This window comes from Molossus molossus, unplaced genomic scaffold (assembly GCF_014108415.1).
Source record: "Molossus molossus isolate mMolMol1 unplaced genomic scaffold, mMolMol1.p scaffold_m16_p_22, whole genome shotgun sequence".
In the NCBI taxonomy this organism is placed as follows: domain Eukaryota; kingdom Metazoa; phylum Chordata; class Mammalia; order Chiroptera; family Molossidae; genus Molossus; species Molossus molossus.
The window spans coordinates 14,646,440-14,671,204 of record NW_023425358.1 but is presented as its reverse complement, the minus strand read 5'-3'; the positions used below and the strand labels follow the sequence as shown (position 1 = coordinate 14,671,204).

Here is a 24,765-nt window from a genome sequence, read left to right as displayed (position 1 = left end):
CATGATGCTAAGCCTTTGAATACGCTGTCCCCATGTGCCCAAGATGCCCTCCTGTTCTTCTCTCCTTGAGTCTGCTCAGGCACACTTCTTTCAAGTAGCCCTCTCGCCCCACCGGTGCGGCTCAGTTGGATGAGCGTGGCCCATGCACCAGGAGGACATGGTTACATTCCCATCAGGGCACATGCCTGGGTTGTGGGCTCCATTCCCAGAAGGGGGTGTGCAGGAGGCACCCCATGGATGTTTTGCTCTCACATGGATATTTCTCTCTCTCTCTCTCCTTTCCTCTGTGATATCAATAAAGACATATATATATATATATATATATATATATATATATTTTTTTTTTTTTTAAAGAGGCCTTATCTCCTCCCCCTTCCCTAACTAGGTGATGCCATATCTTCCAATACCTACCTCTGAGATAAAACTTACACTGTATTGATCTCGCCCTTTATTTGTCTGGCTTTCCCTCTTAAGTAAGTTTCCTAAACATTCCCCCGTAAGCACTACACGTGGTCTGGAGGAAGAAGTGACTGAACGACGCTTGGAGCGCAGACCCAGCCTCCGAATAATCCTGCGGAGAAAAAGCTCTGCGCACAGAGATGCACTTTGCAGCAACTGATAACCAAAAGGTCAAACAACATGAAAATAATCACGTCAAATTATTATGCCCTAACTGACACATTATGGGTACCACGTGTAACAGCTGCTGTGGACGCCGTGGGCTGCGGGGGCGGGAGACTCGCGAGGCCGGGAAGGTGCCGCCGATTCCTACACGTCGGCCCAACCTTCCCACTCGCGGCCAGCGCGCGGACGCGAGTCGCCAGGGCCACACGGTGGCCGCCGGTCCCCGCCGCCCCGAGCCGGTGACACCCAAGGTCCAAACGAGCGCGCGCCCTCCACCCACAAGTAACGTCCGTCGGCGCCGTGACGTAACTTCCGGGCAGCGTTACGTCCGAGGAGCCGCGGAAGGACGGGGAGGCTCTGGGCTCCGGCTCGAGCGCGGGTTTCTGGCCCAGCCGCGCGCGCGGGGAACGTTCTGGGGAGGTCGGTTCCTCAGGGCCCGGTTCCGCCAGCGCAGAGCCGCCGCCGCCCCGCCGCCCCTCGGCCGGGCGCCGATGCCCGCCGAGCCCGGGAGGCCCCGCCGCGGGCCCGGGCCATGAGCCTGCTGGGCGGCCTCGCCCCCTCGCCGCGGGCCGCGCCGCCGACCGCCAAGGCCGGGATGAAAAAGCTCCCGAAGAGGAGCCAGAACGAGAAGTACCGGCTCAAGTACCTGCGGCTGCGCAAAGCCGCCAAAGCCACGGTGTTTGTGAGTCTGACGCCGCTCGGCCCCTCCCCACCCCGAGGGCGCGCCGCGCCTGCCCCCTCCTGCCCCTCCGCGGAGGCGGGCGCGGTGGGGGTCGCCCCGGCGGCGTGCGGCGCTCCTCGCGGCCGCGTGTCTGTCCTTGGACAGAGCGCAGCTTTTCTGTGGTCCGCTTCTTGCCTGGGAGCGCGCATAGCTACCTCGCGAGGTTGTTAAATGGGAAAGTGTTTGGTGCCCAGAAGATGTGGCCGTGAGTTTTAGCCGTTATCGTTATTACCGCAAAACTCTTGGAAATGCGTTTGATTCTCGAGAGAACCCTGAGAAGGGGGCCCTGTGTTTAACACTGAAGCCCAGAGGTGATTTGCTGAAGGGCACTGTATTGAGCCCTGGCACCAACTTAGACGCCCTGGTTCGAGTTTCTGTTTTACTTCCACCACCCAGCCTATTTCCCAGGCACCCGTGCACCCCTTCCCTAAACAGATGCATCCATGAGCTTTCAATGATGTGTCCCCTTCTAACCCCTGTGGAGTCTCCCAAGTATTCCAGCCGTTCTTTTATTGTAGAGGCACTGGGTTTATTGAATGAATGGATTGCCAGCCACACTTTGTGTTAAAATGATCCCACCGGCTCAAGCTTGCCTCAGTGCGTGGAAGTAGAGAGAGGAGTCCTCAGAGGTCCTCTCGTGTCTGAATGAGCACCTTACCCCTTCTTTCTACCAAAACCTTGAAACTCTCCCAGCCTTTTCTGGAAGCATCAGGAAAGGTTTGGAAATTAGCACATTCATTCCCAAAGCACTTAGTTAGCACTTGCTCTGCGCACTGGGGAGAAATAAAAATAGTAGAATTAAGAGGAGTTGATACCTTTCTTTTATTTCCTACGTGTCAAAGGCACATAAAGCTTGAAGCCTATGTTATTAGAAGGACTTTGGTTCCATTAAGTCCTACATAAAGGTTTTATGATGAAAAGGGCTACTGTTTTGAACATTCTAGAGTTTGGGGTCCCACCTGTGGAACTTCCAGATTGGAGCCATTCCCTTCAGGACTGATGCTTGGGAAATAGACTGAGTCATCAGTAAAGACAGACAGTACTTGAATAAGTAGATTATGAAGTTTAAGAATTGTACATACTGGAGTTCATTTTGTTCCATCCAGTTTTTCTCTGTAAGGTTCATATTGCACGAGATGCTTTGACTTAGGTTGGTTTTGTAAGCTCCCCAAGAGTGAAAGTACTTGGGAATGGATATTCCTCAGATTTATGAGGATTGAGTTTAAGCATCTATGGATTTAAGCAGTATGACTTTTTCTCTGTTAAAGGCTACCCTATGTAGGATGACTGCACATCTTGGTTTGCCCAGAACAGCTCTAGTTTACCATGTTGTTCTGGCGTTATCATTAATAGTGCCCCCTTTTTACTCAAAGGTACCCCAGTTTTGATAAATTCTGTAATTACTCCATCCATAGTAGAACTTGACTCTACTGTTACCTCTAGGTTTTTTTTTTATAGTTTGCAAGGTAGACTAGTTCTTCCTTATCTAGCAATAAAGACTTGTCTGGTTTTAAATATAACGTTTCTTCCTAGCAAAATACTTTGATTTCTTATTCATTTTATGTTATTCAATTTTTTTTTCTTAAAGGAAAATGCTGCTATTTGTGATGAGATTGCTCGTCTTGAGGAAAAATTTCTTAAAGCAAAAGAAGAAAGACGGTGAGCTGACTTCATTTTGTGTTTGGAAGTTTTGGTGGTCGATATGGTATTATTGCTCTAGGGATTTTTCTCCAGTGGTATTTTTGTGCATTGCACAGCCTGTTAACCACTGATGAGGTACAGAGAAACTCACAACCTGTGGTATTGGTTCCCGTTTACCCAGATCATGTTGGATCATAGTAATGAGACAGTGTCTCTATTCATCTTTCTGAGACAGCACTCTTGCCGCAGTGAATAAGTAATCTAATTATAGCTCCACAATTATAAAAGAAACTCTTTAGTCTACAAATATTTATTCAGTATGTACTATACTCTGTGCAAAGCACAGTGTGTGCGTGTGTGCGTGTGTGGGTGTGTATGCAATTCATGGTATATGTCCTTCAGGAGCCTAACACCTTCCAACATCAAGGTAGAACAACCCTCCCAATGCAGAGAGATACACTACAATTCTTTATCCTTGGCTCCTTGAGTGTTACCCTCTGGAGCTTCATTATTCTCAGGGTTCAATAAGAATCTTATTTTTATGAGTATAATAATCTTATTATATAGCTCTGGCTTTTCCCAGTACTTAAGTAAAGTATTGATTTACGATAAAGTGGAAGTCCATACATCTGCTTCCTTTCCTTCCCAACCTCAGGTACTTGCTAAAGAAGCTTCTCCAACTTCAGGCTCTAACTGAAGGGGAAGTACAGGCTGCAGCTCCTTCTCACAGCTCCACTTTGCCCCTGACTTACGGTGTGGCCAGCTCTGTGGGAACTCTACAGGGAGCTGGGCCCATTTCTGGGCCTAGCACTGGGGCTGAGGAACCATTTGGGAAGAAATCTAAGAAGGAGAAAAAAGAAAAAGGCAAAGAGAACAACAAACTGGAAGGTACCTTGGAGGGGATATCAGTTGTGCCAGTGGCTCAACTGTTGACAAAGACTGATACTAACTGATAGACACAGACGGCCACAGATACACTTAAACTCTCATCTCGTCCTTAAGCAGCCCTAATAGCCTTTGAAAAACGAGTGTATCAGAGCCACTTTGAAGGAGTTCGTTACACCCAGTCAGATGTGAAGGGAGAAGGCTAAGGCTTCCTTCTTTCCTATCCCCAACTCTCTGGCTTGCCTTCAGTTCAGTCTTTTCCTCGAGGCAGGGAAATGACCTAGGTGGCCTTTAGAGCACACTGCTGCTTGGGAAATTTCTGACCTTAAAAGCCTGGCCCGTTGGCTCAGTGGATTGAGCGTCCTCTCATGGACTGAGAGATCCCTGTTTGATTCCCGGTCAGGGCACATGCTAGGGTTGCGGGCTCGAACCCAGGCGGGGCGTGCAGGAGGCAGCCAATTGATGTTTCTCTCTCACATCAATGTTTCTTTCTCTCCCTCTTAAAAAAAATCTATAAAAATACATATTTTTTAAAAAGTGAAGAAAAGACCTTAAGTATAAGGTGTTAGGTCCTAAGCAATAATATTAAAATTGGTAACTGCTAGGTGGGTGGGTTAGAAAGATACTCAGGGCTTTGGGGAAAAGGCCCATGTGCCTGTGTGTGTAGAATCAGGATTGGCTAATTGCTCTTAGCACTTATGTGTAAAGTTTTCCCTTCCCCTGAGCATTGGGAGGGGCCTAAAGTGGATGACCCCAGATTTGCGTTTCAGTTCTGAAGAAAACATCCAAGAAAAAGAAAATGGAGGGAGGTGCTCGCAAGCTGGTTCAGCCCATTGCTCTGGATCCCTCAGGACGGCCTGTGTTCCCCATCGGACTGGGGGGTCTAACAGTATATAGCCTGGGGGAGGTGAGTGAGACCAGCGATATATAGAGAGGAGAATCAGAAACATGGGAATGGGGTTGAGCCTTCCCCCCCTGTTCCCATTAGTAGCAACCCCTTGCTGTTCCAGACCAACCCCAGAAAATCTCCAGTCCCTGGGAACCAGGTCGGTTTTATCTGCAACATAGCCTACACTCTTTCTGTGTGATTTGAGTCACTCTTTGCAGCCCCAAAGTGGTTCCAAAGGCTACCTATGGTCCATGGACTTGTAAATTCTCCAGTGATCTCAATTGCGGGTTGGGGGAATCTTTTTTATAGATCATCACCGACCGACCTGGCTTCCATGACGAGAGTGCCATCTACCCTGTGGGCTACTGCAGTACTCGAATATATGCCAGCATGAAGTGCCCAGACCAAAAGTGTCTATATACCTGTCAGATCAAGGATGGTGGTATGCAACCTCAGGTATTTTTCTTTGCAAAAATTTATTGAACTTTATAGAAAACTGGTCAAGGAATTAAGTTGGCTAGGTAGCACTTATTACAAAAATTCCTCACTATAAGTGTAATTTTGATTTAACAGTTTATCTTTACAAATAGTCAAGGTATTTTGCAATTCAAAAATTGAAATGGGGTTTTGCAGTCAAAATGGCCTATATTCTTAGCTGTTTTGAGAACATACGGAGAATGATTTTGTTTGTTTTTAAGATGCCATTTGCATTTGTACTTACAGGTGTAAGTGGATAGAAAGGAGTCTGGAAAGGCATGTAACCAGTTACGTGTTGACCACTTGAGAGCAATCAAGCCAGGAGTATAGAACTGAAATAGTCAAGGACTTTGTTTTCTTTGATTTGTTTGGATTTTTAACAGCACTGTAAGAAATTGTACCTCCCTCCTAGTATGGTATATATCAGCTTCAAGTTCCAGAGTGAAGAATAGTTACAGGAGTAGTATGCCTTCTCTCTATTACTTTTTCCTTGAAAATTGCTCTCATGGCTCCTTTATCTTTCTCAGTTTGAAATTGTTCCTGAAGATGACCCTCAGAATGCCATTGTCAGTTCTTCTGCAAATGCCTGTCATGCAGAACTACTCAAGGCTATAAGTGCTACTATGTAAGTTGACCAACAGCTTGAAGACAAACAAAAAAGATCACTTTGGTACAGTGAGACCTTTTCTCTTGCTTTTAATGAGCAGGGAGCTGTTATTTTGTAGAATGCTTTCCTCCATCCTTCAGATGTCTCAGCAGCTAGTCTCCAGGGTATACAAATCAAGAAAGCTTACTCTGGGTATTCATGCCCACATTCCGTCCCTAAACCCATTCTCATTTCCCTCTAAGCTCTTGAATTACAATTCTTCTCCTGTGTAGGGGGAAACTAATGTCTCACCTGCTTCCAGCTGGAGCTGACTTTTTTGGGTTTTCTCATCCAACCATCCACAACCTGATCCAGAGTTGTCCAGGAGCTCGAAAATGTGTCAAGTAAGTGTGGTTAAATCCATTCCCTTGAGAGAAGCTCCATGATCAGTGACCCAGAGACCTAAACTGTTTTTTTCATTCGTACACTTAATGAGCTGCCTCTGTGCACAGAGCATGCTTGCTCCTTAACTACTGTGCCTCGGCATTGATTTAGCCCTCTGGACAAGTGAGCAGAAGCCAGTACCCAGCTGTACTGTAATTATCATTTTCTGTGAACCATAATAGCAAAAGGAAGTCCTAAAGAACAGTGTGTCACTAAGAAAGCCTTTTTAAATGTTGGGGTTTTTTTTTAAGTTAATATGTTGTTAGAAATATATTAGAGGGATCTACAAAAAAAAGTCCTGATTCCTTTGGAGGTAAGAGTGGGTTGTGGCTAGCAGACACTCTTGATAATGATTCCCTTTGGTCTTGCAGTTACCAGTGGGTGAAATTTGATGTGTGCAAACCTGGAGATGGGCAGCTGCCCCAAGGACCGCTGGAGAATGATGCAGCTGTGAGCTTTGAAGCCTTTCAGAGACAGACCTTTGATGAAGGTCATAATGATCCCATTCTACAAGGTATCTTTTAACTTTACCTTTCTGGTTTGAATATTGACCATTTTTAGGCTCCCCTCCCCTCTTCATTCATAGCTGAGTATCCCAAATGTGTCTGGGCAGTAAGTGGTACAAGCTTTCACTGCCCTAACCTTGGAGAGTCCTGAGCCAGGAGGACCTGCTGCCGTGCATAGCTCTCCAGCAGTCCTCACCGCAGTCACAGGGCATGGCTGTGGTTTTAGTAAGACAGGGCCCGTGGAGAAACTACGGTTTCTATTTTCTACTGAAGTTAAGACCTAAGCAGAACTTCAGGGAGAGTTTACTGTACAGGACTAAGGTTCCAAGTGGGGTAAAGGGGATCAGGTCATGGCTCTGTTCCATGGATTCCCTACCATAAATGGAGCAATCAGGGGATCGACACTGGGATCATATAGGGAGAGCTCTGAACTGGAAATAAGATAATAAAATTAAAATTCTCACTCCTTGCCTGATATACTACCTAACCCTAGGCAAGTCAGTTAATCTATTTCAGCCATAGTGAATGTAAATATCTTCATTGTAAAAGTGAGTATCTGTCCTGTCTCATCAAACAAGGGTGAAATTGGGCTGACAGATACAAGAATGTTAAGGATTTGAAAGAATGTGTATGTAGCTGATCAGTCTTTCCAGGCAACACTGGAACTTGAGGAATTTTCTCCCTAGGATCCTTGGACCTCCCGGAACTTCAGTCCACAGCCTTTGTGTCATCTTACCAACCCATGTTCCTGACACATGAACCCTTGGTCAGTGATCACCTAGAGCACTTGAAGTCTCCATCGCAGTGTAGCCCAGTGCAGTCTTCAGATTGAACAAGACGGGATCAGATGCCACATCATTTCATCATGATGATTTTAACTTAAACTAAAACTTAAAGTATTTGGAGAGAGAAGGCAGCAATTTAGAAGTGAAGAAAATATTAAATTAACCCATTTTGTCATGGAGGTTCCCATGCTGACAGTTTTCCCTGAGAAAAACTTCACCTACTTTATTTTTAGTAATAAATTTCTCTTGACAATTCTGCTTATTTTCATCTTGTCATTGGGATATAATCTCTTTTGCTTCACTCTGCCTCAGGTAGAGTAAACTTACGTCCTTTATTAACCAGCATGAGAGATGGCTGCTGACTCATGAAAGACTAAGATTCTGATAACCTTCTACCCTTTTGATTCTGATCCTGCTTTGAGGAATATTAAGTCCCAGCCCCTGCACCCGAAGTGGCTGTTTTATTTTTGTGTCAGCATCACCAAAATCACACCCTGCTCATCCCCAAGCTGGAGAGTCCAGCCCAAGGCACACTTCATCCATTTCTTCACATTTCACATATCCTTTGAGAAGATCAGAAAGTTATCTTTTAACACTTTCTACATCTTCTTTGTGGTTTCTTATTGGAGAATGTGCTTTTAATTAAGTACTTTGAAACTATAACACAAATCTAGATATGACTGGGGACTGGCTCTCAGCCTCCATAACAGACTTACCCTTCATTTCATTAACCATGTGATAACATACCTCTGCATTCAGTGCAACTGAATTGTCTGGACCCTACTTATGGCTTTACCACATCACCTCATCCCACCGCTCCACAGCAGCTGGCTGGATGGGCAGTGAGGATCCTTCCTAGTACTAGGGCTGGCTGGAATGGGCAGGAACAAAAGGACCCCAGAAGCAGCAGATTGGGGAGGGAGTGGTGAGAACTGGATCGTTAGTGCTACAATTCATGACTACAATTCAGGGACACTGCAAATGGGATTAACATTTTATAGGGATGAATCTGGCCAGCGGAGGGAGGGGCTTGGGTGGTGTTCAGAGCACACCACACACTGGTCACTACAAAGTATCAGAAGCAAGTAACATTCATTTTATAAGTTTATATGGCTTTTACAGTGCAAAAGTTAATTATAATTTAAATTATGGAAAATCAAGGGTGGAAAGGGTATTACTCAAAGCTGTTAATGTTTTAATATTTTTCTTTTACCTTTGTTAAGTTGCCTGAATATATCTGTACTTACAGAAATGATATATGCTGCTTTTATCATATAGAAAATATCTTTCTATTCTATTACAGCTTGAGTAAAACACATTAAAAGAGAGCCTCATTTTAAGACATTAAAAATAATTTTAATAAGTTAGTGTGCAGTTTCTTCTTATTGAAGAGTATTCACTTTGTAGTTTTCCTAGAACAGAAATAACTCATTTGTTGTCCTTAAACTTAGGGAGTCAAGATGTATATCTTAAATAAAATAATTAGAATATATTGAAATGCATTGCATGTCAAAAGATCAAAGCTTTGGTAGCAACTATAGTGTGTATATATGTATTTATATAAATGTCACACATGCAGTCACATGTATGGGGATGCATGAATGTCAAATGTTTTTCCTATGGATCATTATTTTTAAAAACTTAAAAAATACTGCTATATTATACTTGAAATATTTTTTCATCTACTGGATTGTTAAAGATGTTTTAAATTTGACAACATGCAATATCAATGAGAAAGATAAAAAATTGGACTATACCTTGGTGGGAATAAAAACTGTCAAAATTTTGGGAGGGTAAAACTGTAGGTATCAAAAATTTAAATATATTTATCCTTAAATCTGTTAACACATTAAGGACCTTAAGAAAATAAAGTGTAGTGTGATGTTTGCAAGTACAACATTACAGTATTAATATAAGAGTGAAAAACTGGGAAAACCTGTATGTCCACTAATGGGAAAATGGTTAAAGAACAGGGCTCCCAGCCCTGGCTGGTGTGGCTCAGTTGCTTGAGCATCATCCCGGGCACTGAAAGGTCACCATTTCAGTCCCCAGTTGGGGTGTGTGCAGGAGGCAACCTCTCACATCGATGTTTCTCTCTGTCTAAAAAAATCAATAAAAATAAATTTTTTAAAAAGGGTCCCACAAAATTTAACACTAAATCTACATTCAATTTACATAGGAAAATTATTTTGCTAGAATACGTGAAAAACACAGATGACAAAATAATATTCAGTGTAGTGTAAAATACAACCCAAACAAATCAAGTGACTGTTCACCAAAATATTAAGTGTTTCTCTCCAAATGATGAATTTTGGAGTGATTCTTACTTCCCTACACTCTTTGTTGGCATCCAAATCATCCACAGTGATTATAAATTTTACTTTTCAAACAGTAAAATGTTCTTTCATTTGGGAAATAAGCTGAGTTCCCACAGAATGTTTTAAATTATTCAACCATTAAAAATAAATTAACTTTGCCCTGACCGGTTTGGCTCAGCGGTGAGAGTGTCGGCCCACAGACCAGAGAGTCCTGGGTTCAGTTCCTGCTAAGGGCACGTACCTCGGTTGCAGTTTGTCCCTGGCCCCGGTTGGGGTCATGTGGGTGGCAACCAGTTAATGTGTGACTCTCACATCAATGTTTCTCTCTCTTTCTCACTCCCTCCTGCTCTATCTGAAGATAAATGCAAAAATGTCCTCAGGTGAGGATTAAAAAAATAAATTAACTTTTATATGACTTTTCATTAATATATCTACTCTGTATCCCTCACTTTTCACACTGTGTGCACTGGATTATTGGGGATGAAAGGAACCTGAACTTCTTAGCTATTTCCAGTTTATAAAGTAAAATACAGTAAGATAAGGTCAATTTATTATTGAAGAAAAACATTGTTATGGAAATTTAGAGTAGCTTAAGTGGAGACAGTAATATCCTAAACCTCCACATTCCCTCAGCACGTACTGACACCCAGAGCAATTCCGGTCCTGCAAGCTCCATTAATGGCAAGTGCCCTGTACAGATGTACCACTTTTTATCCTTTACACTGTATCTTTAAGTACCTCTTGTATGTTTAGATACACAAATACCACTGTGTTGAAACTGCTTGCAGCCTACAGTGTTTAGTACAGTAACATGCTTATGGGCTTATAGCCCAGGAGTAGTATAGGCTGTTCCATGTAAGTTTGTGTACATGCACTCTGTGATGTTTGCATGACAAAATCTAATGACACATTTCTCACACTGTCCCTGTCAAGCGATGCATGACTGTATACTTTTATTTCTAACTACTAATAGACAACACAATTATCAGGTGCTGTAAGTTGTTTTTAATCAACCAGTAAACAGCATATGATTCTTAACACACGAAAGCCCTCTTTCATATTTATCCCGTAAGCATTCTTTTTCTAAATGCTTATCATGTAGCTTTACTTTCAGCCTCACATTTTCTTCGTTTTGGTAGTTCAAACTCTTACCTTTAGAGAGCCTGAGATTTATATTTAACTCCAATGATCTGTTTGCCTCTTGGTGACCTCCAGTGTCACATTTTTCTAAGCTTGTGATTCCCCCAGACCTCCAGTTGCTGGCAGCCTGAGTGTCTTCACTGCACTTCGCCTTTTCTCTTCATTCCTAAGGTTGGCCCTCAGCACCTCCCCAAATGCCTACACATGGTTGTGCTTTGTTAGCTGTCAACATTCACATTGTTGAGCCCGAAAGAGCAGAGTTGTTTCTGGCTTAGAGTGAAACCTTTACCACTTTGTCCCCTACACTACAATTGTGGAAACGAGGGTAGTGAAAGAACTGTCGAGGCCGTGTAGGCCTGCTAGATGTTTCACTCCCAAGCATGAGGAAGTGAATGACATCGAGGTTCAATGTGCTTGTAGTCTGGCCTGAGTCCAATATAGGCACCAGCCTAACCAGAGAACAAAAGGTAGGCATTTCATTGTTTACCAGCCCTGGCTCATCTCAGAATACAGAAACAGCCCAGTGCTAGCTGGGAACTGTCCAACAAGGTTTTTTGTTAATTTCCTTTAAAAGCCATGGTTGTCACACCTGCCAGAATGGCTGCCATCAACAAATCATCAAACAACAAGTGCTGGCGAGGGTGTGGAGAAAAGGGGACTCTAGTACACTGCTGGTGGGAATGCAGATTGGTGCAGCCACTATGGAAGACAATATGGTGTTTCCTCAAAAGTTAAAAATTGAACTGCCCTTTGACCCAGTGATCCCACTTCTAGGAATATATCCTAAGAAGCCTGAAACATCAATCAGAAAGAATATATGTACCCCTATGCTCATAGCAGCACTATTTACAATCACTAAGATGTAGAAACAGCCCAAGTGTCAATAGATGAGTGGATAAAAAAATCTGTGGTACATATACACAATGGAACACTATGCAGCCGTAAGAAAGAAAGATCTCTTATCCTTTGAGACGACATGGAAGGACCTGGAGAGTATTATCCTAAGTGAAATAAGCAAGCAGAAAGACAAATATCACATGATCTCACTTATTTGTGGTATATAATGAACAAAACAAACTGATGAACAATATAGACTCAGACATAGTAGTAGGGTACAGACTGACAAACCTTCGAAGAGGGGGTTGGAGGGAGGGAAGGGAAGAGATAAACCACAGAACATAGGCAGGCATGCATATCCATAGACAGACAACACTGCAGGATCGAGAGGAGGGGGGGGTCAATGGGGGGGGGTAGAAACATAACAAAAATAAATTAATAAAAAATTAAAATAAAAGCCGTGATTGTCATCATTTAAACTCCTAATGCCCAAATCGAATTGTTAAAATATGCAATACCTGACTGTTTAGTCAGAGGCACTGACCTCTTTTTTCTTAGATTGTCAAAATCACAACAGCCAACACAACAATAGCCGTCTGGTGTGAATGGATCAAAATGATATACCTATTTTTTTTGGTCATTTGCTTGTGCCTAAGATATGACCATACTGCAACTAAATCACTTAGCAGCCTTGCTGTGATACCCAAGCATCTGGTTTGCAATGAAAGCAGTGAAGGGAGGAGCTGGCAGGGTACTGCTGGGGTGGTATAGGGGACACTGTTTATATTCACAAGGCCATGTGGTCCAGGCATAGCGGAGAGCAACCAGGGCGCCGTCACAAGAACTGATATTCAGGGCCAGGCTCTGGGTAGAGAAAGTGTTCATGGGCGCTGGAAGCCACTTGCATTGATGGTCACGACAACATGAGATCTAATAAGAGAGTCATAAATAGGAAGGGTCAGGTCAGGTAGAAGAATTTCTAGAGGCTCAGAACTGCTTTTTCAGACAGCCTAAGGGAGAGAAAGCCACTTTTAGCCAAGAACCACTTCCTACGATAACCAGAGCAAACCTGGGCTGGTCAACACAGCCACAGGTTGATAACAAATGTTCATGTAATAACATAAATCAACAAAGCATAAATTACTGAGGGAGACAAGGAAGCACAATGACATCCAGCATTTGGGGAAGGTTCCCCGAATCCTTGCTGTCACCCTCCCCACAAATGGCAAAGCAGGAATGTGAGTGAGCCAAGCAATCCAGCTGCTGCTCCCCTCTGGCACTCCCAAGGAGCTGAGGAATGAAGAAGGGGCGCAAAGAAGTTTTGGATAATAAGCCTCTCTCAGGTCAGCAATCCAGGGAAAGGAACATAAATGATCCAGTGTCCAAAGGTTAAACTCTGACCTGACCACAACTATGATTCTGGGTCCAGATGAAGGACAGACTGCCAGATTCTGACTAAAGTGGAGAACACAGAATGCAGAAACTTCTTGGGGGCTAGAATTCCCCTAAAACCCAGTGTCCAGAAGCTAAGTGGCATAAGCACGGACCAAGCACTTGAGGCAAGTAGGCATTGTAGTTAGGATTCCAGAGGAGAAACTGCTCTAGATAAACTGTGTGATTCAAGTTTGTTTTAAATATTCTTTCATCTCGCCCTGGCCAGTTTGGCTCAGAGGTTAGAGCTTTGGCCCATGGACCAGAGAGTTCCAGGTTTGGATCCCGCTAAGGGCACATACCTTGGGTGCAGTTTGTCCCTGGCCCCAACAGGGGCCGTGTGGGTGGCAGCCACTCGATGTGTCTCTCTCACATTGATGTTTCTCTGTCTCTTCCCCCACTCCTCCCTCCCGCTCTATCTGAAGATAAAGTGTCCTCAGGTGAGGATAAAAAAAATATAGATGATAGATAGATAGATAGATAGATAGATAGATAGATAGATAGATAGATAGATGATAGATAGATGATAGATAGATAGATAGATAGATAGATAGATAGATAGATAGATAGATATTCTTTCATCTCCAGTGCTCCATTTCCATACACCACAACTGTAGCCTAATGGCCTCTTGGTTCCCAGACTTGTGTAAACGTTCCACCTAGGAATGCCTCCACCTCCACCCCCTACCACAGGAGACTCTTAAAAGAAACTCTTTCATCAATAGCCCCAGTTCTGCGGTAGAATGATCCTTGCTAGGCATTAGAAGAAAGTAGCTTCATTATATAAATTCACACTAAGTTAAAAATCACCAAGCTTAACCTCTTAAAGGAGACACTAAACTCAAAAGAATATCAGAATTTAAGAGAAAAGAGACATCCAAGGATGAGGGAAATATTCTGGAACAAGGGTCCTTTTAATAGGTAACCTACAGATAAAGTTGCAAGCCCTGCCCAGAGCAAAGACAGTTGCCCTGGGAGGGAAAATACAAAAGGAATACCATTTTAATATGGACTCATTTTCCCTTCCTTGATTGTCCTGTGCATCAAAATTGTCTCTAAGCCAGCGACTGTCAACTGGTGTGCTCTAAGAATTTTTAAAACATGCAATACCTGAGTATTTAGTCAGGGGCACTGATCTCTTTTCCTTTAGACTATCAAATATAAAAATGACAACAGCCAACACAGCAATAGCTGTCCAGTGTGGAATGAATCAAAATTATACCTATATTTTTTTTAGATTGGCAAAAATATTTTTTAGTTTGCCGCAGAATTTTAGTAATTAGTTTATGTGTGCCACGAGATGAAAAAGGTTGAAAATCGCTGATCTAAGTAAATGGATTAAAAGCTGCTTATTTGCCCCTCTGAGACAAACTCAGCCCCCACCAACCAAGCCCTGCCTCATAGTCACGTTAAATTGAAGAGATGGGCCTCACTGTGGAGGAAATCCTGAGGCCCAGATTTAGAGGAACCCTTATTGTTTCTGCAATTCTTCTCACCTCAAATATCTTGTCATCCTGCCTCTGCACCAGGATTTGCTGGGAATACATGAGGTTGAGCAGTCCCTTGTGAGCCAAGAGCTCTATCTTCTTGGGCAAGGGTCCTTCAAAGGTCAGCATCTTCTCACCATAAGCCACAGCTCGGGCCCCCAAGTGCAGCCGGTAGGCCACAGTCTGTTTATCTCGAGGGTGGATGCTACAGGATAAGCCACAAGTAGAGAATTTTGGGTTTGAGCTCAATAATAACCACATTTTTTAAAAAAGGAGATAACAAAGCACCCTTTAAGAAGGTGAAAATAATGTTGACTGAATCTAACAGTCATTGATCAGTGGCTAGTCAGCTTAAGAAAAATGGTGAATGGTAATCACAGATGAGGCTCTGGGCTTTCTATGGGTTAGAAACCCTGAAATAACAGATGACTTGGAAGAAAGAAATAAAGGGAGGGAGAGAAGGGGTAGGATAAAGAGGGAGGGAAGGTGGGTATCAGAACTAACCAAGGAGAGCTAACTCATAAGACTATTCCAGCCCAGCCAGTGTGGCTCAGTGGTTGTCAACCCATGCACCAAGAGGTCGTCAGTTTGATTCCTGGTCAGGGCACATGCCCAGGTTGTGGGCCCAACCCCCAGTGGGGGGCATGCAGGAGGCGGCCTGATGTTCTCTCTCATAATGTTTCTATCTCTCCCTCTGCCCTTCCTCTCTCTCTAAAAATCAATAAAGAAAAAAAATTAAAAAAAAAACAAAAAACTAATCCAACCAACATATCCTGTGTTTCATCTGAACCAGCTGTTCATTACTTGGTCCCCTCCAGGTTCTATTTGTTCATGCAATAAATATTCATTCATTCAAAAATACATAAACATTGCCCGGCTGGTGTGGCTCAGTGGTTGGGCATCGACCCAAGCACCAAGAAGAGGTCACCGGTTCGATTCCCAGTGAGGGCACATGCCCAGGTTGTGGGCCAAATCCCCAGTGGGGGGCATGCAGAAGGTGGCCAATCGATGTTCTCTCTCATCAATGTTTCTATCTCTCTCTCCCTCTTCCTTCCTCTCTCTAACATCAATAAAGAAAAAAATATAAATAAATAAACGAACATTAGTTCAAGTTCCTACTATAATCCAGACATTGTGTACTGGGCTGCATTGAAAGCCTCTTGTGCCCTACAGCTAGCTTGTGGTAGTCATAGGGGCCACTCACAAATACTCCACTGCTCCTCCTCTGAGGCCGTGGGAGAAGCACGTTGCCAGCCCTCCCTGAAGCTGGGCGTGTCCACATGACTGCTTCAGCCAATGCAATGTGGGCAGAAGTGACTTGTGTTGCTTCCAGGGAGAGCACTTAATTGCCAGTGTGGGACATTAAGGTGACTGTGGAAGTACAGATAGACTTGGTGCCTCTATTTCTCTGGATCTGTGAATGACTATGATGGCAAAGCCTCTCTGTTGACCTTTGGACATGTAGCATAAGCAAGAAGTACATTTTGTTGCATCAAAGCACTGACATGTTGAGGGTTCTTTTCTATTACTACAGCGCATCCCGGTGTAAATGACTGTAGATAATGCTTCTAGGGTCCAACCCTTAGACCATCTACGCTCTCCCTCCTCACAAGTGAACATCACAGTGAAGGCCACAGAAAAGGAACATACATTATTATTATTATTATTATTAGTCAAGCAAAGCCCAAGAAGCACCCATACCTGCCGAAAGGTGAGTTCCTGTCACAGAGATCCATAGCTACAGCCATGAAAGTGTTGGGCATCCTTAGGTTGGGGACATGGCCAAAGTCTGCTGTTTGATGCCAACGAATCTGGGGAAATCCATCATCTGAGTTTGCATGAGACAAAAATGAAGACAACTAGAAAGTAGAGAAATGTGATTACCATTCACCATTTGTTGCACCAGAATTTTATTGCATTAGAATCCTACACTGGCGTCTTTTTCACAAGCATAGCCTCGTTCCACCTCACTCATTTGTTCGAAAGTTAATTCAACAAATATTTACAGAGCTTCTCACTGCCGTGGCCGAATCCCTCTCATGCCACCTGCCACAGTGTAACTCTGCCACCCTTCTCATCACCAGGCGGAGTCTGTCTCCTCCGTGGAACCTAGGCTGCGTCTGCGCAGTTGTCTGAACAGGGGAATGCTTGAAGTGATGCTGTGCAGCTTTCCAGTTGTTGCAGCAAGACCCCTGCCTTCTGATTTCATTCTCCTAGAGCCCTGGTGGCCAGGTAAAAAGTCTGGCTACCCTGCTGGAGGAATGATGTAGAGAGAGGGGCCTTGGACACTAGAAGGCCATGAAGGGGATAGGTAGTCCCAGGAACCCCAGCAGAGGGGCCAGTCGTAAGAATTCTATATCCTTCCGTTCAAACTGCAGACACATGAGCAAGCCCACTAATACCACAGAGAGCAGAGGTGAACCATCCCACTTGAGACCAGCTGGCCAACCCATGGAATCATGAGCAGAAACAATGGCTGATGTTTTAAGACACTAAGTTTTGAGGTAGTTTGTTGCCAAGTAATAGGTAATGGACACATCTGTATATAACACAGGGCTAGGCACTTTATAGGAAAGCAAAAAGCAATCTCTCCTTGAGTGTGTGGGCAAATTGTATCAAAGATCCAAATTCTTAATACCGTCCTATATCCACACCCTCTTGTCATATGGCTTTATGGTTTCTCCTATTAAGAAAAAAGGTATAGCCCTGGCCAGTTTGGCTCAGTGGTTAGAGCGTTGGCCAACAGACCAGAGTCCCAGGTTTGGTTCCCGCGAAGGGCACGTACCTCAGTTGCAGTTTGTCCCCAGCCCTGATTGGGGTCATGTGGGTGGCAACCAGTCGATGTGTGTCTCTCACGTCGATGTTTCTCTCTCTCTCTCTCTTCCCTCTCTCCTTCCTGCTTTATCTGAAGATAAATTAAAAAAAAAAAAAATGTCCTCGGGTGAGGATTTAAAAAAAAGAGAGAGAAAAGGTATATTTCCCCACCACTTGATTCTGAGCTTATCCATGTGGTTTGCTTTGGCCAAAGGATGAAACAGAAGTTATGGTGTGTCAGTTCCTAGCCTGGACCTCAAGAGACCTAGCATGGCTCCACTTACTGTTTCACATTTCTGCTTTCACTGTGAGAATGATATACCAGGGCTAGCCCACTCCTCTCGAGAGAAGGATGACAGCTGGGGAACAGAGCTGCCTCATCAACCCAATTCAGCCAAGCCTGGTCTGCAGCAGAGCCCCCAGCTGACCCACACAGATATGAAAGTACCCAGTGGAGCTCAGCCGAGATCAGTCAACCCCCAGCTACCCAGACACGGGAGCTATAATAATAAATGTTATTTTAAGTCATGGATTCTGTATACATGCTGAGTACATAGGATTTGCTTTCATCTAGATTCAAAGTTGATAGACCCCTACTCCTGCAAAGGACAGAAGCTCCCAGAAAAGTTCTTTAAATTACTACAGTGCATGTGGTTCCACTATTCCTTCCTTCCTTCTCTGATGTTTGTATCACCCTGTTCTCTGCTTTAGACAGTACCTCATTCTTAGCCCTAGTTCCAGCCAATGAGAGGCATCAACCTATGATCTCTCTTTATAAACCATGACCTAACAGTAGGTCAAACCGGAAACTGAGAAACAGCCTGGGTAAACAACCACATGGTCACTGTAAAATGTCTGTCCCCATCAGAGGAACTGCATTAGGAACAGACTATTCCTCCCAGCCTCTCACTCTCATGGCCCAGGAAACACCTGCAATCATCCCTACGGATGTGGCCAAGTGAAGCTTTGGACAGATGACATTTCCTGCTCCTTGAGTTGTTCCAGAAAGACTAGAAAATCATCAGGAAAACACTGGAGAGGCTGCAATAGTAGCAGAAAAGATATGGAATGAAGGGTATGTAGACCAACAAGGGGCCACATACTAAACCTGACAAGCTCAGGGGAGGCCAGCATGGTGGGCCCTGCAAACTCAGAGACCAAAAGTAACCTATTAGGATGGTCTGAACATAAGTCTTCCTAACCAAAAATGAGTCATGGCGGGTAGTGCAGTCCTAGGCCTGTAGCTTCTTTGACAAAGGTCAATCTTTACCTGCCGTTAGCCTATTATCTTTTTGCATCTAAGATAACATCCCTTTGAAATGTCACAGTAATCTCCTTTTCCAGACCTCTTATGGCACACCTACCGCACCCCAGGAGGAGACCACAGAACCCCTCAACATTATCTTATTCCCCAAATACCATCTCTGGGTGCTATAAAAGTTAATTATTAACTATCCTGTACCCACCAATGTAAAAGAAGTATGTGTCTTTCCATTTTACTTTTTATCCAGTCCTAGAGACTTACCCTCTTTGCTTTCTCCCACCTCCTTACCGTACCACTAATGAATTTCATGTAACTCTCCTTACATCTCCTCCTTTTATTCTAATGCATAAAACAAGCAGCAAAACTGCCCTTCTCTGGAGCGGATCTCAATCCACTGAGATTTTGCTTCTCAGAAATTGTCTTCAGTTTGGCTCAAATAAATTCATAAAATTCTCCACAGGTTTGGATGTTTCTTTTATTTTTTAATCCTTACCCTAGGATATGTTCATTGATTTGAGAGAGAGAGAGAAAGATATAGAAGTGAGAGAGAAACATCAAAATGAGAGAGAAACATTGCTTGGTTGCCTCCCATACACACTCTGACCAGGGATCGAACCTGCAACCTTTTGGTGTATGAGATGATATTCCAGCCAAAATGAGCCACGCAGAGAGGGATAGGCATTCCTTATGTTGACAGGTATGATATTAAATGTAGGCGGTATTTCCAATTCTCTTATTAAAATCTCTAATGCAAATTGGCTTTGATCTATTAAATGATAAAAGGTGCTAAAGCTTCACAATGGAAGCTCATGAAAACTAAAAAATGGGATAAAGAGATCCGTGAGTCACCCTGCTTCTTCCCACACGACACCCAGAAGACTGAAAGAAGAAACATGTTCAACAGGTCAGTGCCATGATAGGGATCACAGCAACAAAGCCACCAGAAAGACCTATGGTAAGGACCAGCATGAAGCACAACAGGGAGAAACGCTAACAACAGTCACTCATACTAAGGAAGTTTTCTCAAAATGGCAGTTTTGCTGAGAATTCCTGCAGCAATTCTCCATTCCATTTCATTGATTGCACTAGTACATACTGGCCACATGGGGGCACCAGCATACTCCACAACCAAATTGTTTTTCCTAACCTGAGATCATAGCAGGGTGCTGTTCAGTGTCCCATGGTGACTAGTAGAAATACTGCTGCTTATGAAGGCATAGAATAACTCAAGAATATAAAGGTGGCCACGTTCAGAGGACTTTACAAATAGCACACTGTAGTTTGCAGTCTGTTCCACTGGTCCTCCAAACCCCTTTTAAGAAAGCATAGTCCAGGGTATGGAAGTGGGGAGGGGGTGTCAGTGGGGAAAAGAAGAGGGACATCGGTAATACTTTCGACGATAAAGATAAATTTTCTTAAAAAAGAAAGAAAGCATAGTCCTGGGGACACCTGTCCCTGGCATCCTGTTCTCTTTCCTTACCATGCTCAGGTCACCTCTCTACGAACAATCTCTGACACCTGTGTCTGGCCCTGGTCTACTCACTGACCTTGGGTCCTTCATCTCTAACTGTGCTCCAGTTACTGCAACCATCATTGCAAACCCAACACTTCATCTTTCCTTACAGACCAACTGTCCCTCCAGACTTCCTGACTTCTCTCATTAATAAAAACAAACACTAACATTATCTGGCATGTGCCAGGCTTCACATGGATTAAACTCACTTAATACTTAAAATAACAAGGAAGTCTGATATCTCGTTCAAAATCATACAGCTAAAGAAGTGTCAGAGCTGGGACTGGAAGCCTGACAGACTAGCTTTGATCTGAAGGGAGCTTCGATCTGGTATTTCCCTTTGAAGGCAGATGCTTATAGTCTCAGATTTCCACATGTAACCACATTTCTGTTGATGATGTAAAGTTAAAGCCCAGAGGCTAAGGGGATTCTACTAAACTGTAAGGCCCAAGTGCAAGGACAAGGTCTCTGACTCATGCTGTTCTTGCACGTCGCACAGCTCACAGCACATCATAAGTGCTCGGCTGTGGCTGAAGTCACATTTAAATCACCACAAACCCCAGCTAAGAGACAAAAAAAGTACCTCAAAATCCAAATGCAGTCTCCACCAACAGTAACACAGAACTGGTGATAAGAGTTGCTATTTTGATAACGAGCAGAATAATCTTGTTTCAAAGTCAAAATAAATGTAAGAAAAAAAATTATTGTAAAGTAGTTATAAGTGCAAAGAGTGTCTATAAAAATCTTTATCCAAAAAAAGTATGGTGAAGTAGGACAAGGTAGAGGAGGTGGGCGGATGGTGGGAGGGAAGAATCCATAGGCATCCAGAGGCAGCCATCTGGAAGTATCATGTCCAATTCAAATACTAAAGCCCATTTCATCAGTATGTTGTGAGCTGGGCCTTGTTTTTATAACATTTTACTTGTTTAATTTCCTAGGTTCCAGCAAAGTCAGAACTACCACCCTCCTAAAAAGTCTAGGTCTTAGAGGGCAAGGCAATTAGGAAGTTTGTTAAATATGTTTATTTCTTTTAGACAAGGCTGAGAGCAGAATCTTTTTGACAAGTTACCACTAATTAAAAGTAGGTTTTCTCTTGATGTATTCTTTATTCATGTGCTGGGCCGTATTTAATAAGTGTCAACCGATTGGGTATTAGGGATATAAAAGTGATCCGGGAAAGGCAGTCATGGGTGCAATCTACATGTAAGTAAGCAGGGCAGTAGAGAGTGCTACAGGATCACCCATCTGAGGAGGGGACACCTAACCCAGACTTTGGTTAGTCACAGAAGGCAATCTAACTCATATCCAGCCTGAGACCTACCGGGTAACTAAAATTAGCTAGGAAAGTATGGGAGAGAAAGATTATTTCAGGCAAAGAGCATATGTACTGGCCTGGGGTGAGAGAACAAGGTTCACTCTAAGGAGTGGCAGGGATAACACCATCAGGGAGGGTATGGGGAAGTGAACATTCTCACCCATTGTTGCTAAGGGTATACATTTATACAAATTCATAAATTTCTATAGAGAAATTTGGGAACATGTTTAGAGCCTTAAAAAGTATTCATTTTAGCATGGCTGGTGTGGCTCTGTGGTTGAGCAGTGACCCACACACCAAGAGGTCGCCAGTTCAATTCCCGGTCAGGGCACATGCCCAGGTTGTGGACCCGATCCCCAGTGGGGGGTGTGCAGGAGGCGGCCAATCGATGTTCTCTCTCATCAATGTTTCTAGCTCCCTCTCTCTCCCTAACATCAATAAAGAAAAATATATTTTTTAAGTATTCAGTTTAATCTAGTAAGCTAGATTTCTGGGAATTTATCCTATAGAAATAATTAAGCATATATGTAATGATTTAGCTACAAGGAATATACTTTTTTTTTTTAAATCCTCACCCGAGGATATTTTTTCCATTTTTTTGTACAGATAGAGTGGGAGGGAGGGAGAGGAAGGGAGAGAGAGAGAGAAACATTGACGTGAAGGGACACATCGAGTGGCTGCCACCCGCACGACCAACCAAGGCCGGGGACAAACTGCAACCAAAGTACGTGCCCTTAGCGGGAACCGAACCCGGGTCTCTCTGGACCGCAGGCTGACGCTCTAACCGCTGAGCCAAACTGGCCAGGGCGAGCTACAAGGAATATAAACATGCCGCAGCTTATACAAGCAAAATGTTTAAAGCAACCTAAGTGCCTCTCTATTGAGGACTAGTTAAATCAATCATAATATAACCATATTTCAGAATACTCTATAATAATAAATTCTGCCTAAAATTGATATTTCTTGGCATGAAAAATGTTCACAATATGACATTATGAGAAATCAAAAGCAAGTTATGGTAAAGTGTTATGATATGAATCCTATTTCAAAAGTAATGAGCAGAAAAGTCTGCTTATTTCTGGACTGTGGAATTATAAATGTTTTTAGCTTATCTTTTTTAAAATTTATTTTTCTTTATTGATTTGAGAGAGAGAGGAAGAGAGATAGAAACATCGATGAGAGAGAACATCAATTGGCCACCTCCTGCATGCCCCCTACTGGGGATTTGGCCCACAACCTGGGCATGTGCCTTGACTGGAAATCGAACTGGTGACCTCTTGGTGCATGGGTCAATGCTCAACCACTGAGCCACACCAGTTGGGCTAGCTTATCTTTTTAATATTTGTTCAATAAACATGTAATTTTTAAATAATATTTTTTTAAAAAAATTTTTCTTTATTGCTTTGAGAGAGAGAGAAGGGAGAGGGAGAGAAAGACAGAAACATCAATGAGAGAGAACATCGATTGGCCACCTCCTGCATGCCCCCACTGGGGTCAGGCCCACAACCTGGGCATGTGCCCTGACCAGGAATCGAACCTGTCACCTTTCAGTGCACAGAACAACACTCAACCAACTGAGCCACATTGGCCAGGGCTATAATGCTTTTTTAATAGGAAGAAATATTAGTTAGTTATTAACTTTTTTTGTTTTAATATTTTTGCCTTTATTGATTTTAGAGAGAGAGGAAGAGAGAGAGAGAGATAGAAACATCGATGAGAGAGAACATCGACTGGCCACCTCCTGCATGCCCCCCAACTGGGGATCAGGCCCACAACCTGGGCATGTACCCTGACTGGGAATCGAACTGGTGACCTCTTAGTGCATGGGTCGACGCTCAACCAGTGAGCCACACCAGCCGGGCTAGTTATTAACTTTTTTAAAAGATTTAATTGTCTCATCGATGAACAGAGATGAATGAAGTCTTACGTTCAGTTCTTGACCAGTGGCTATGAGGGTGATAAAGGAAATATGAATTCCAGGAAAGAGATCTCAACAGCACATTCCCATAGCACAGTCCCTAAACCCTCCTCCCATCAACACATACCTGAACAAATCCAAATGGGAAGAGACGGTCTGTCTGTCCCTGAGATCCACTGTGGAAGGTTTGACGCCAGTCTTCAATGAGTGTAGGGAATGTGCAATTGTATAGGTCTCTGTTAAAATTTGCATTGGACTCCCCTAAAAACAGTCCACATTGTAAGAGGAGTTTGGAGTAGATGCAAAAATGACAACACCACACTCCCCAACCTCTATCCATGCCCTTAGGAACGGTGCCTCCCTGCCTCTCTGGACTAGCTTTGCTCAGGCCAACAGGGGCATCAGCAAACATGATGCAAGCGGACTTGAAGAGTGTTTCAGTTTGGGAGTTTGCTCTCTCTTGATACACTTGGAACCCTGAAACTGTTATGTAAACAATAAATAAGTCTGAGCTAGCTTGCTGAAGGATGGAAGGCTACATGATAACCGTGAGACCCCAGCAGATAGCTCCCAGTCAACACATGAAAGAGGGACCATTCTAAGCCACCCAGACATCAGACAATGTGGCCAAAGACACATAAGAGATCCCAGCTCCCAGCAGAAATTAGCCAAAGAAGCCCAGACAGAAAAACTACCCTGCTAGACACAGAGTAGTGAGCTAAATAAAATTATTTTTGTTTTATGTTGCTAAATTCTAGGATGGTTTGTTATATAGCAAAACTAACTGATACAATGGAGAAATAGCAAATTGAACACTCACCCTGGTACCATATCACACCTTTTAGAGTCATATTATGTAGTGGATGGATCATGGCATTCCAGAGAACAGAGTGTTCACTGGGACCACTGACAGGATCAGATAAAATGAACCTGAAATCGATAAGATACAGGATGTTACGAGAGAGCTGGCGACTGATCCCATGCAGATCCCTGAGCTGGGTGTCTATCCAGCTCTCACTCGGGGCGAACTTCTGATGAAAGCAACACAGAGTGAAATTGAACCACTCTGTTTCACACGTAAACATGTGAATAGTCTCTGAAGTTCACTTCCAGGTTCTTCCAGGATACGTGTATCAGTCAGTTTTCTGTGAGTTCAGAGTGGGCCATCCC

At 43.5% G+C, this 24,765-nt stretch overlaps 2 protein-coding genes across 2 annotated transcripts in view; one reads left to right on the top strand and one right to left on the bottom strand.

Moving 5' to 3' along the window:
* Positions 1 to 1,008: 1,008 nt before the first annotated feature.
* TBRG1 (transforming growth factor beta regulator 1) lies at positions 1,009 to 8,813 on the top strand. Its single transcript, XM_036277167.1, has 9 exons — positions 1,009 to 1,306; positions 2,934 to 3,004; positions 3,642 to 3,874; positions 4,642 to 4,778; positions 5,070 to 5,216; positions 5,765 to 5,862; positions 6,117 to 6,227; positions 6,639 to 6,781; positions 7,460 to 8,813. The coding sequence occupies exons 1-9, from the start codon at positions 1,157 to 1,159 to the stop codon at positions 7,603 to 7,605; spliced, it is 1,236 nt and encodes a 411-aa protein (XP_036133060.1). The 5' UTR covers positions 1,009 to 1,156; the 3' UTR covers positions 7,606 to 8,813.
* Positions 8,814 to 12,485: 3,672 nt separating this feature from the next.
* The window catches only part of SIAE (sialic acid acetylesterase), a 39,459-nt gene continuing 27,179 nt past the window's right edge, over positions 12,486 to 24,765 (bottom strand). Inside the window, exons 6-10 of the mRNA XM_036276647.1 lie at positions 24,416 to 24,525; positions 23,723 to 23,856; positions 16,473 to 16,630; positions 14,781 to 14,976; positions 12,486 to 12,783 (exon numbers count right to left, since the gene is read on the bottom strand). Coding sequence (XP_036132540.1) covers positions 12,532 to 12,783; positions 14,781 to 14,976; positions 16,473 to 16,630; positions 23,723 to 23,856; positions 24,416 to 24,525 — 850 coding nt within the window. The 3' untranslated portion in view covers positions 12,486 to 12,531. The remainder of the gene's footprint in view (positions 12,784 to 14,780; positions 14,977 to 16,472; positions 16,631 to 23,722; positions 23,857 to 24,415; positions 24,526 to 24,765) is intronic.

What these genes read in the sequence shown, in the direction of transcription:
- TBRG1 (XM_036277167.1), top strand. Translation starts at nt 1,157, where the DNA reads ATGAGCCTGCTGGGCGGCCTCGCCCCCTCGCCGCGGGCCGCGCCGCCG. An exon ending in AGAGAACAACAAACTGGAAG is followed by an intron (nt 3,875 to 4,641) that starts GTACCTTGGAGG and finishes TTTGCGTTTCAG; the next exon opens with TTCTGAAGAAAACATCCAAG. An exon ending in GGAGCTCGAAAATGTGTCAA is followed by an intron (nt 6,228 to 6,638) that starts GTAAGTGTGGTT and finishes TTGGTCTTGCAG; the next exon opens with TTACCAGTGGGTGAAATTTG.